Here is a 13,556-nt window from a genome sequence, read left to right as displayed (position 1 = left end):
TGGTTGCTTTTTGTCTCTTTCCTTTGAAAAGAATAACTGGTGGAATGGCCGTCCCTATAGCGCTAACACATCCTACAATCGTCACACTTTCGGTTCATTGGAAATTTGATGAACCCGCTTCGATCCTTTTTGGGCCAAGACATTCTGCTGGTGATGGAGGGAAATCCTGCAGCATTTCTCGTCCATATTATATATGAATTCTGGTCTGTTTCGGATATTTAACCTTTCCATAAGTGTCCTTACCTTTTCAAAATGATCAGAGACAATATGCCTGTTGAGTTTCTGAGCTCTTGCTGGGTTCATCATTTGAGCCTTGGGTACAGAGATTTCCGGATGTCGTTTCATAAAACTACTAAGGCTGTTAGGGATGTTGTTCGAACTGCAGCTGGGTATCGGAGCATTTTTGGAGTAATTGGCATTCCAACCTGAGACAGCCTTACTATATTCTTTGGCACAAATCTGTCTCTTGTTCTGCAGTAAACGTAGATAAACACCCTAGTTTCTTTTTACTTGAACCGCTCTTGATGTGATTTCTGAGTGTTCTTCTTGGTATTCCAAAGCGCGTGGAAGCTTCATGTTGTGAAAAACCACGTTCTATAAGCTTTGACATTTTGGCTGAAACCCAATAAAACTTTAATTAAACAGAGAATGGAATGGGTTAAAAAATATTTTGTCATGTGCCCAATAAGGCCCACCATGTTTTTTATGGGCCTTATTAGGAAAACTAAAGACAATTGAAAAAAAAATTTAAGTTTTAAACATCAAAACGTTTTTAATACAAAAATATTGTGATGTACATATAGTCCTTCGGTACGTTCAGCGGAAATATGGAAATTTTGACATTGATTTTTGTGTTTTGTTCATTTTGTGTCAAACTTATAAGATAAACAAAGAAACGACAGATGATATTTGAAAATAATTATGATTTTGTCCGTCAAATTATAGCTGAAAAGGTGGAATCACAAAAGGGGGGGTTGTTTTCAAATAAACAACGATTAGCAGTCCATATCTAGTATATATGTCAAAGTTGAATACAGTCAAGTTTAAAAATGTTAAAAGTTCTTAGGTTGCGAAATGTTTGAGCTGATTTTTGTATTTGAGCATATCTATTGAAATTTCAACGATGAAACTTCTTCAAAAGTTCAAAAGAGATCAAAAATTATTTGAGATACAAGGATGTTCTTTTCTTTAAACGAAAACCTTTGGAACTATCATCAGAAAATATATCTACCAAAAATGAAACGTTGACTTTAGCCGAAGTCTACTAAACAATATGACTTCAAAACAAAATAGTCTAAAATACAAAGTCCAATCAATCATATTTTAATAAGTAATACAAAACTAAAAAGATTTGAACTTGTTTAGAGTCTCGACATCACTTTGTTTTCGTTTTAAAATTAACTAATTCCAAATTCGAAATCATTTAATTTTTTTCTCTCTTCTTATAATCTGCTACATTTATGTTTATTTTTGTTTTATATTCAAAAAACAAAAAGAAACAACTTCGAGAAATTTTCCATTCAATATAATGAGTGTTTTTTTAATCTATAAGTCGCGATCTTGATCAACTCCCTTTGGCATCAAGTGCGAATTAAACAAAATAACATTTGGTTTCGATCTTATTAATTTGTTGCCAACAGCAGATACACATCAGATTCGAAGAGTCTCATCGCATCAAGCTTCTCGAAAGTGCCTTTAAATCCCAGCTTCCACTAGACTCTACGGTCGAGACGTATACACGTGTGTATTAGGGTACAGCAAGATAAATTGAGAATTCAAATAAATCTATTTATAGAAAATTATATTTTTGTTTCAATTTATGAAAAACAACAACTTACTATTGGTAAGCTTAGCTGTAGTCTGGTTGTCCTTCAGAGAAAGCTATCGGTCATTAACTGGGTTGGTTCTGAGTTGTTTTTGATTATTTTTTTTTCCAAATCTACAAAGTAACTATATAGACGGTATTTTTCTCAATTAAAAAACAAAAATGCAATCAATTCAAACGAAAACGACGACGAAGTCGAATGGTTTTGAACAAAGAAAGATTATATTCAAATCGATTGGACTAATAATATTCATGAAAATCGAATGACTTAAAATTCAATAGCTAAACATAAGTATAGTCGTTCAAATGGCATACCTAAAGTCACAGAGTTCAAGTTTCAAATTTCAATTCCTAAGTTTTGAACTATGTATAAGAACCCTAGGTTTACTCTTATAGAACCCCTAGACACAGACAGCCTGCCATATGTCATAGAAATAGCACGCCGCCGGCCGCCGCGCCGCCGTCCTATTGATATATTTTTATTTGTCTAAAAAAAACAAACAAGTTCTTTTATATTTCTATTTTTTAACTCACAGCTTGGCTTACATAGACGTGACTTTAATGATAACTTTAATAGATAACACCTTGCGCGTATTATTTTGCTATTTGGAACAAAACAACTTTAATGTTAATCCCAAAAAAAAAACATACTGTTTAGCTGCATTGAAAGATAGTTTTCGATAGGCCACATATTTTTAAGAAGACATCTGAGAAAAAATCCGGGGCTTCCGTTGGTAAATTTAGATCAAGGAGAAAAAATAATTTTTTGGAGACGATAAATCGCGCTAATATTTGACTCTTTGGCGACTCATTTTGACTTTTCATAATTTATGGAGTTTTCTATGACTGCGTTCAATCTCATGTTGGATAGGTGGATTTTTAGATACCTTGACACCTTGTTGAACGAGTTGAATAGCTGTATTGAGATAGCTGTCAAAAAATAAAAACAACTTTGAGCTGTTCACAAAAAGCAAAGAAACATTTAAGCTTCTAAGTCAAAATTGTTGTAAGATAAAATATTTAATGGAACAGGATGAGGTTGTTTAACTTCAGAATGCTGGACATTAGACTCAAAGTAAGACCTAGCAAATTGGTCATCTACAAAACGAGAACAGAATAAGTCAATTTTGAAGTTAAAAAAAATCATAATTACCTTCTAAAATTCGGAGGCAAATAGCTTTGTCGTCTATTATGTACAGAACATAATCAAATACAACTTCAACTACCAATAAAAAGCTGAAATCAATTTTCAAGTTTCTTGAAATTCAACCATGTGTTGAATCGGCTGTTCTGTCACCTTTGGATTATTTTTTTTTGACATCACAGCTGTTTTTGTTCAGCTGGTTTTTTACACGTAGCACACTAACAAAAAGGTATCCGGATACCCTATCTGTCAGATTTCCGTCAAAATTTGATCTGCAGATTTGATCTTAAAGCAAAAATAAATCAATTTATTTTGCCCTATGGATTGCAAAAACGGAAAATTTCTGTTCTGACAGATTTAGATCAAAAATAAATTGATTTATTTTACTCATTGAAAACCCCATTAATCTCGTTCCTACCTCTTGTTCGTATATTAAAATATCAGTCAAAGTCGGGAGACAACATAATAATAAGACTGAAATACACTTTTCAACCGCCTTGAACCGAAGTAAGATTTCTTTTTTTATTATACTTTTTTCAAAAACTACATATTTCCATTATTCCCTAATCAAAGTATGTAATGTGAAAGGTACTTTACATTGAAAAGTTTTAAATTTTACTTTTACAAAAGACATTTAACATATGTGTCAAAATAAATGACACCCTAATATCTTCATAGATGTTTTATTTTAATAATTTTAAAAACAAACTGTGAAGTAATGAAATTATTCATTCATTAATAATTCCATAAACAGGATTTTTTGTTTTCAAAAACATTTCATTTTATTTGTTATTTAGATGAAAACAACAAGAAATCTAATGATTCAAACATTTCTTGAACAAAAAACATATACATGTATGCATAAGGGATGTTCATAACCTGATGCAACTGATGATGATCAGTATCAAAAACGTAACTTGTTGCACTATAACAACAACTTATCGCAGCTCAAATCTTGCAACAAACGATTACTTTTAATATAAACTAGGTATATTACAGCTAAATTGTGTCAAATCTCAGATATATAGGGTACCCAATAACAAGTTTTAGTGTTTTCCGTGTTACAGAAAAACTGATCCTAAACAGCTGATGGTATATGTATTTATCTATATGACAGAACAACTAATATGATTGAATTCGACGGAACTTATAAAATGATTTCAAAAATTGATAGTTTATAGTAAAAAAGAATAACTTGTTAAAATGATATTTGAACGACTTTTATATATAAAAGTCGATGAAGAAGTTGTTTCCCGCTGTATTTTAGAAGTTATCTCATTTTAGCTATCCAACTCGTTCAATAACTATCCAGAAATTGAACGAAGCCAATGGTATAAGGATTAAATGATTTCGTCTATTTTTTGACAGCTTTCATCCACTATTTAAAGTTGAAATGTTTAACCCTCACCCCCACAATTTAAAACAAAATAAGAGTATATAATATTTGGCAATTTTACACTTTTTTGCTGCACTGGATCACAAGTAGATATCACTAATGGCTGAAACACAAACACCTTCAGCTTCGGCTTCAACTGCGATACGTTGGGCCTGCTTCGAGGTTGCTTTGAATGACACTTCCAATATGACATTCCTAAATAAAAAAAATGAGTTTTGTCAGACAAATGTTCAACAAATTTGAACTAAAGCTGCCGTTTGGAATCACATTACGTCACATGACGATCTTTTCCTTACGATTGTAAAATCAAACGTGGGTTCGAAGCTTCATTATGATAGCATGCATTGAATTCCTATGGCTGAACTCGTAAACGTCAGGCAAAGCCGAAGATGAAGCGTGTTTGTGTTTCAGCCATAAAGGAATTATGCAGCTTTGCAATTGAAACGGTTCATAACATAATGTAAATATGTAAACAGTTCTTAAATTGTATCTTGCTGAGTACTTACCCATGACAAAATAGTGAGAACAAAACAAAAAATACAATATTTGTTTTTCAAATTTAGTTAACTTCAAACGATAATAATTGATTAGTTGGTTTTTGTAAACCACTTTTTTTTATTTGGATTTAAATTAATAGAAACTTTGAGTGTTATGCCCTTATTATTGAGTTTATCCAAAACTAGTTTTACATCAAAACTATATTTAAGGAGATTGCATGTTTTTATTTCTTTAAATAGTTTGATTTGAATGTCAATCGAATGAAAATAGTATAACAATTTTATTTGCTTATTTCAATTAAATATTTAAACTTTTTTAAATCGAAACCTTTTTGAAACTAGATAAAGCACAAAATTGGTTTGATTTTTAAAACTATGTAGATTTTACTGGTTTTGAAAAAAAAAAAACTGAATAAATCGAGAAACAGGTTGACACAGCTTTGACAGCGACTTCAAATTTTTTAAAGCCACTAGTTTTAAATGGCTTTGAATATATTAACACAGAAACATCGACATTAACTTAGAGCTAAACTTTAAATTCGATTTCGATGTGCTACCAACTTCTAAGGAGACATTTTTTAAAAATCAAAATGTGACAACTTTTTTCTGTTTCTTCTATTTATTTTAGTTGCTGCTGGATGCTTTAAGCCCTTTAGACGTTGTAATATATTTTACACGACTTTCGAAGTCGATGCATGCTGTGTCAATTTATTTCTTCTATAATATAGATGATATATATATACAACATTGCTCATATAAATTTCTTAATTTTGCTGTCAAATCTGAGAATATCTTACATTTCAATAAAAGGTGAAAACAAAGGTGAAGCCATAATTTCATCAAAACGTACAAATTAAATAGTGAATTGTGATTATATTTCATTTTGCAGCTCTTTTAATCCGTTTAAGATAATTTAAGAAATTAAGAACTATTAACTAGACAAAATTCTTACTTTGCTTTGCAAGCTCTTACTTTTAAAAAAGAAATGTATTAGTTTTAAAATGTTAGAATATAATACATCATTATGTGTCTAAATATTTCCTACAAAAATAACTTATATTTTTATTCATTTCTGTGCATCTCCCAAAATCTGAAAATGACGGATCGAATTCTTTATTACTTACGTATTCATCTGTCAATTTGTTCATTTCTGACATTTTTAATTTTGAGAACCTACACATCTGTTAAAATCTCAAAAATGACGGATCCAACTCCCTATTGTTTTACGTATTCATCTGTCAAATTGGTCATTTTAGCAGCCATTATTAATTTTAAACTCTTTTCATTTTGACAACCTGTTTTTTAGATAAGGTATGGTCTTTACTTTCCAGATACATTTTTGATTATTCTATGTGCTATCATCTTCAGAACATTGGTGGCAACACCCTTAATAAAATAAAACCATTTAACAAAAATAGAGTCAAAGATGGCAAACAAATAAAAGTAAAAATATAAAAAATAAAACAGCTTGTTGTCTTGTCTTGTCTGAGTCCGATTGACTGAGCGTCGAGCGAGTGCCGACGCCGAGAATTACCTACTTTAAGCAACTCTAATCTTTCCATGCTCTATCTAAAGCCTGTTGCTGTATATTTTCACGCAGTACTCGTCCACAACCGCTCAGTAACAATCTGTTCACCTTGGTGGAAGTATACTCGCACATATCGTTCTCCGTTCTCGTTCAACACTTCGTCTGGAAATCGTGTTTCTTTAGTTTCGAATTTCGATTGTGGATTTGGATTTCTCCTCCGAGATTGATTTAATTCAGTGGATGATATTACTATTGTCACGTAGCATTCTTCTAATTCCTTAATTTATACATACGGATTACAAACGGAACCTTTATACCTGGATTTCGATACAATTGGGGAAAATATAAAATAGGGAACTATTTTATATGAATTATTTTATACTCTTTGGATGGGTATCAAAGGAATGAATAATAAAAACATCAGCAAAGATTGCTTAGGTCTTCGTTTGCGAGTCAACGGCCTGCATCAAACCTGGAAGTGGCTGCACCAAACCATTGCCCTCCACGAATACCTCATCTCTGTCACTTCAGCAGATTCTGCAAGAACAAAACAGCAATCTTTTCCAAATTTCTAGATTAATACTACAATAAAAATAATAATTAAGTACTACAATAATTAGTACCTCTGAAATTAAAAAACAAAAATTTAATTAATTTAATTTAATTTTTGAATGCCTGGCATTGCTCTGAATTCTGTGTTTTTGTAGTAAAGTAAACCCATACACTTAAGAAATTGTTATATAGATACTATATACGAACACAAAACGAGTTGTGCGCCGTTGTATTAGTGAGTGTTCATTTATAAAATACTTCAACAAAGTGATAAAAACAATAAAAGATACAAACGAAAAAAAAAAACAATAGAAACCAATCGAAAACCTAACCCTGTTTGAAAAATAAAACCAATTGACAATAATTATAATTCCCTAAAACTATAAACCTTTTAATAAGTTGAACGAACAGTTCTAAACCCCGAAAATAGAGATTCTCAGTTTATCACTGCCATTTTGAAAAAGTGTAGTGTATTGTATAATATTTGCATATTCAGTTGTTGTTTTGTAGGACATCGGAGTGAGTGAGAGAGAGATAGAGGGAGGGAGATTGTAATTTAAAGAAAAGAGAGCAATAATAAGGGCAAATCACAAGAGAAAAATATAACACAAAGTAGCCAAAAACAAAAAAAGAATTTAAGTACGGAATTGCAAATTGCATTGTTTTGACTTTTGTGATAAGGCGAGAATAAGGAAATCAAAACTATCGCCATGCTGATGCAGGTCGGAGGAAGGGTTACCACCCAGATGAGATGTTTTTTGGCATTTGGAAGACAGAGCGATAACGTAAACGTTGTGCGCAAGTGCTTGCTGTCATCGTCGTCGTCAGCAGGCAGCACAACAACACCAACTTCTACTTCGAACACTGATAACACTAAAGCCAAACATCAATCAGATGGGAGCACCAATAAGGTTAAAAGGATTCCCGATTCGGAGATAAAGAAATCAGTTTTCATATCACAATCATCTGACATATTTACGAATTTGGCGTTGGAAGACTGGTTGTATAAGAATTTCGACTTTACCCATCATCATGTGTTGCTATTGTGGGCCAATAATCCTTGTGTTGTTATTGGACGTCATCAGAATCCATTCACTGAATCTAATGTTTCGAAATTGCTGGACAAGGGAATTGTGTTGGCGCGTAGGAACAGTGGTGGTGGTGCAGTCTATCACGACAAGGGAAATCTGAATTGTACATTCTTTACGCCTCGAGAGCGTTATAATCGAAAGTATAATTTGAATATATTGACAAGAGCACTGTTTCGTGAATGGGCAATCAAATCGGAAATAAACAAGCGGGATGACATCGTTATAAGTGGAAAAAAGGTAAGCTAAAGAGATAATTTATTTTTTAAACAAACAGGTGCGAATGTGTGTTGTTTGATTAGTTTTTAAATGCAGTTATTATCGTTGACATTTCTAAAGCATAATACCATATGAAACGAAAAATGTTATCAAGAAAACAACAACAAAATCATAAAAGAAAAGCTTCGTTCAGATGTTTTATCGCCATTTTTTTTTACAGATAAGCAAAATTACAAAACGTACTAGATTATTTGAGGAAGTCTCCACTTTTTTTTTGGGATTTATTTGCGGTTATTTTTAAGTAAATGATTCTCTCCATTGTTTTAAATTCTCCAAACGCGTTGTTTTAATCATTTAAATTTTGTTTTGAAGATAAAAACATAACATATACAAAACATTTAAAAAATTACACAATTTTTGGGTTGTTTTTAAATCAACTGCGGCAAGGTGCCTCAATTAACCAATCAGTGAACAATTAGGTTAAAAACAGCTGCTATTCATAAGTAATTTGACAGTTGTTTGAATTAGGTTTAAGGAATTTTTTTCAGTCAAAATTAAGTTTCAGGTTTATTCTACTATAATTCTACTACAGTTTCACTTAAACCCATAAACAAACAACTTGTAGAGTTATAAAATGCGTTAACTCTTCAGTTAGAAAATCTTGAAATTATTCTGCTTACTATTAATTAAGAAATTTTACGTATGTAAGTCGCCTGTTGTTATAAAATATTTACTTATTGTGATTAAAATGCGTACATGAGCAAACATCACATAGCTTATGTCACATTGGAGAATATACCGAACACACTTTTCATTGAATTTTTTTTATCGAAGCTATACCTTCCATACAAATCGCATTCATCTGTGTAAAGGGAGCGATTCGGGTTAAGTAGAGCTTTCATTTTCTTTTGAGTGGTAGCATTCCAACATCCAGCAAAATATCAAAATCTTGATCGATGCTTATGGCTGAAACACAAACACGCTTCAGACTACCCCTGACGATTACGAGTTCACAATGAAGCTTCGACCTTACGTTTTAGTTTCATTTGACAATCGTAAGGAAATAACGTAATGTTACCTAACGTGACCCCAAACGGAAGCTCTAGTTCAAATTTGCTGAACATTTACTTTGTCTGACAGCTCACAGTCAGAAAGACAGTCAACAAAAAATATATATTTTTTTTGGAGGGATTCCCATTGGTTATTATAGGCTGTGTAAGTTACTAAGATAAATTTAAGTTTGTTGATATTATAACTCAATTTTTTTTTAAATAACAGCTGCTAATGACAGAAGTGTCATTTTAGAAATGTTATATTGGAAATGTCATTCAAAGCAATCTAGAAGCAGGCCGAGGCCGAGGCCGAAGCTGAAGCGTGTTTGTGTTTCAGCCATTATGTCTATTTTAATTCTTGTTTGTATATTTTCCTTCAACGTAATTTTCTCAATTAATTTGCTTAATTTTGAAGTTTAAAAACAGCTTAAAGAGAGGTGCTGCCGTGTATATTTTTAGACTCAATGACATAGTTCTAAACTGAGTTTAAATTGTCTATGAATAACATACATAATCTGGAGTTTCGTTTAGCAAAGACAAAATCAAAAAACAATGAATATGGCCCAATGAAGTTAAATATTTATGAATGTAATTGCCTAAAAACTAATATACAAAATGGGCAGATTCAACATTAGGGACTTAATTTGCAGTCAACTGCATTCTCTGAAAAGTTCTTCAAACTTGGAACTTTAGTTCACTAGCCTCTACCTTCAGTTCATTTCAAAGGAACTATCAAAAACATTATTGTCTACAAAACACTCATCAGGAAATCTACAAATCCATCACGATTTGTATTTTGTATTGTAGAGAAATATTACTTATTTCTCTTCCATTTTGACAAGAAACCCTTTTCACAAAAGATTAAATAAAATTGTGCATAAAATGAATAATTGATGACAGATAAAGCTTAGGACTATGCGAATACCTGACTTTGTTTAGTAGATAAGTCTTGTTTGATTTCTCACAGTCAAAATGACGGTTCGTGTTATCAATTTGGTTCATTTGAAAGTTAACTGTAAAAAGGTAGTGAAATGAAATTTGAAATGAAGTCAACTAGTTCTCTAATAACAATGACACAAAAAACAAACCTCGATTGTGTTCTATTAACTTCGAAAAGCATTTGTGCAATCTCCTTATTAACATTTGTCAGTAATGAGTTTAAGTAAAAAAATGCAGTATTTTTTGACAGTTAAAAAAAAGTATACTAAACGGCTGAACTTTTCTTTTAAGGGGCGCACGAACTTTAACACAATTTTAAAGTGAAGAAGTTTTTTAAAGTTTTACTTTGAAATGGTTTATTTTGGCACTTCCTCCCAGTTTTTTTTTGTACTACCTATACAAAACAAAACCTGTTGTAGGCTTGTACAGTGAGTCAAAAAATAAAGCAAAAAAGAGAAGGGTTAAAACCGAAAAAGAAAGCATTTTTTATATTTGAAAATTTAACAGTGTTTTCTCCCTTCTAGACGTGGGCTGATACAAAAAAATAGAACTACAAATTTGATATTTCTTTGATCAAGATCTGTCAAAACAAAAATTTCTTGTTTTTTGCAATCTATAGGGCAAAATAAATTGATTTATTGATTGATTTAAGATCAAATCTAAAGATCTAATTTTTTTGGCAGATTTATCTCTATTTGCATTAATGTTAATATATTCTTTTACACGTACACTAAGCGGCCGGTTATAGCTATCAGTAAAATTTGGAACAGGAGGAATCTGAAATGTTTTACTGACGAGCGTTTATACCAATCATTAAATTTACGACACTAAATGTTGTTTTCTTTTGATCATAGCATCGAGTTTCGCTCTCCAGACCATTTTTTTTACTGTTGCTTCCATCAGTAAAATTTTGATGTGATCGGAACAGTAAAATGTTGGAACACCAACAGTAAAACGAAATGGAATTTGTTTGGCCTTTGGTAGCCAGCTGTTCAGGAAAATGAAATTTCATCATTAAAGCAATTAAAATGGATTTATAAATTAAATAAAACTTTAAATGCATTGTTTCTTTTTGAAAAAAATACTTCAATATAGGAATCATCTTATTGGATCAATCTTTTGCTAGAAATAAATCTGTAACATGTTCAAAAACTAAAAACAAAAATTTTACCTATGGATTTTACTGATAGCTATAAAATAATAAATTGACAATATGACATAAAATAAAAAAAAAAACAATAATTCCGATCGTGTTTCATGCGACAAGAACAAAAACCAATTTTTGACGGAATTCAAAATTTAGCAAAATAAAACCCCATTAGAAAATCCACTGGCAGACTTATTTTAATAGAAAAGCCCATAAAAACCAAATTCATTTTAATTCAACCATCATAGATTTTTCACCTTAAAAAACTATTACTTTTTTATACAAACTAAATATAGATTTCACAAGTTGAGAGCCCTATAACCTCTTTTAAGAAACTCCAATTCCAAGACTCCAAGACCATAATTTTCGTATTTTGGCTGTACAAAGAACACCCACTTATTGTTGCCTCTTAAATGCATTTTTTTCACTAGACTATGAATGAAATTGACATTGACTGACATGACAGTTGAAAGAATTTTGTAGGTTTAAGTACAACATTTTTTACCTACGCCAAGCGAGAGCGTTTCCTGTGATGGACGGCTTCTTTATTGGCAAGTAACTTATTCTTTAAAAAAAAAGAACGTGGCAGAAGGTGAAATAAAATGCGTAGACATATTCGTATTTGTACCTCCTAAGTATACTTAATGCTAATCATCAACTTTAACTGAATATTCATGAATTTAATTGTTTATTTCTTTCTGTTTTCAGATATCAGGTACTGCTGCCAAACTAGGCCATCCTAATGCATACCATCACTGTACGCTTCTTGTTAATTCTAACAAATTACACCTCAGCGAAGCCTTAGCTCGCGAAGAAGTAAGTAAATTAACATCATGCATACATTTTCGTTTTTTAAATGCATTATTCATTTGAAACAATATGTTTATGTTTAATTTAATTCTTCATTGTTATATTGATTTGATTAATTTATTTAATTAAAATTAATTTCTCTATACAATTTCATATCATAAATAAAAGGCTAATTATATAAGCAAAGCAACTGCATCTGTTCGTTCGCCAATTAAGAACCTAAACGATGTTAATCGAGCTGTTAATGTTCCACAACTCCTATCAGCTGTTGGCTATGAATATCTTCGTACTAGCGCAACCGAACTAACCGATGGCGGACAAGATCAAACAATGAAACAACGAGGTTTCCAACTTGTCAATCCCACTGAAAAATGGTTCCCAGGGATAAATGAAATTCGTGATTTGTTCGGATCATGGGATTGGGTCTATGGCAATACACCCAAATTTCAAGTTGAAAAGGAAATCAATTTGAAAGCTGATGAAAAGGAACATAAGATGATCTTACGTATTGATGTTGAAAAGGTTTGTTTTAAATTATTGAATATAAGTTGTTTTCAAACGATGTTAATTTTTGTTTTTTGATTTCAGGGACTTATATCTGAAATGACCATTACCATGCCAACAAATGAAGCTGTGCCTATCGTTTCTGAGCTCCAGGGCAAACCATATAACGAAGACAATCTTCAAGGCATTCTTGGTGCCTTGAAAATGGTTTCAACTGAAAATGTTAAACAGGCAATGAATGGATTTTGACGTTTAGAGATTTAATATTTTTTTCTTTTTATTTTCTTTTGTTGTTGTGGTTTGCCTTCAAAATTGTTTGTTTTTCATTTTATTATTTCCGTTTGATTTTGCTATGATTTCTAACATTAAGTGCCTTTGTAATTGAATTAACTAATCCATTGTGTGAATCTTTTTTTTCCAAAACAAAATTTGTCTAAACAAAATTTGAACTTTCCTTTTGCACTCAAAATTACACGGCCACACGCACGTTTTAGTTTATTATTTAATTATTTTTTTTTCTATAATGAATTTTTATAATATCTAGATTAGAATTGATATAAAAGTGTAATCAAAACTATTTTCTTACATAACTTAAAGAAACAAATTGAAATAAATATTTTTTATAAAACAAAAAACAAAATACCTATGTACATGCACGTATTGTGTTGTTGCTTCCTTTTTGTTGCTGTTTCTTCTTCAGTATCTTGCTCAACATCAAAGAGACTTTAATTTATGAAATCAGTTTAAGCCGACAATATCGTAGTAGCATCATTTCTGGGAAGTAAATTTTGTTTTACAAGCCATAAAATAATCCACACTTCCACTCCATCTAAATCTTCAGATGCAGAGTAATTG

At 31.3% G+C, this 13,556-nt stretch overlaps 2 protein-coding genes and 1 long non-coding RNA gene across 3 annotated transcripts; 2 read left to right on the top strand and 1 right to left on the bottom strand.

The window, feature by feature from the left end:
* Positions 1–1,312: 1,312 nt before the first annotated feature.
* On the bottom strand, positions 1,313–2,281 carry LOC129942408 (uncharacterized). Its single transcript, XR_008781027.1, has 3 exons — positions 2,141–2,281; positions 1,839–1,950; positions 1,313–1,785 (listed from the first exon to the last, which is right to left on the bottom strand). It is a non-coding gene; the product is annotated as an uncharacterized LOC129942408 (long non-coding RNA).
* Positions 2,282–6,263: 3,982 nt separating this feature from the next.
* On the top strand, positions 6,264–6,970 carry LOC129943513 (uncharacterized). The gene has a single exon (XM_056053019.1). It carries the CDS (start codon positions 6,780–6,782, stop codon positions 6,963–6,965), a length of 186 nt encoding a protein of 61 aa, XP_055908994.1. The 5' UTR covers positions 6,264–6,779; the 3' UTR covers positions 6,966–6,970.
* Positions 6,971–7,007: 37 nt separating this feature from the next.
* On the top strand, positions 7,008–13,347 carry LOC129943512 (lipoyltransferase 1, mitochondrial). Its single transcript, XM_056053018.1, has 4 exons — positions 7,008–8,270; positions 12,096–12,203; positions 12,366–12,719; positions 12,786–13,347. Exons 1-4 carry the CDS (start codon positions 7,653–7,655, stop codon positions 12,948–12,950), a joined length of 1,245 nt encoding a protein of 414 aa, XP_055908993.1. The 5' UTR covers positions 7,008–7,652; the 3' UTR covers positions 12,951–13,347.
* The last annotated feature ends 209 nt before the right edge of the window (positions 13,348–13,556 follow it).

This window comes from Eupeodes corollae, chromosome 1 (assembly GCF_945859685.1).
Source record: "Eupeodes corollae chromosome 1, idEupCoro1.1, whole genome shotgun sequence".
Classification (NCBI taxonomy): Eukaryota; Metazoa; Arthropoda; class Insecta; order Diptera; family Syrphidae; genus Eupeodes; species Eupeodes corollae.
This window is presented reverse-complemented; position numbering and strand designations above follow the sequence as displayed.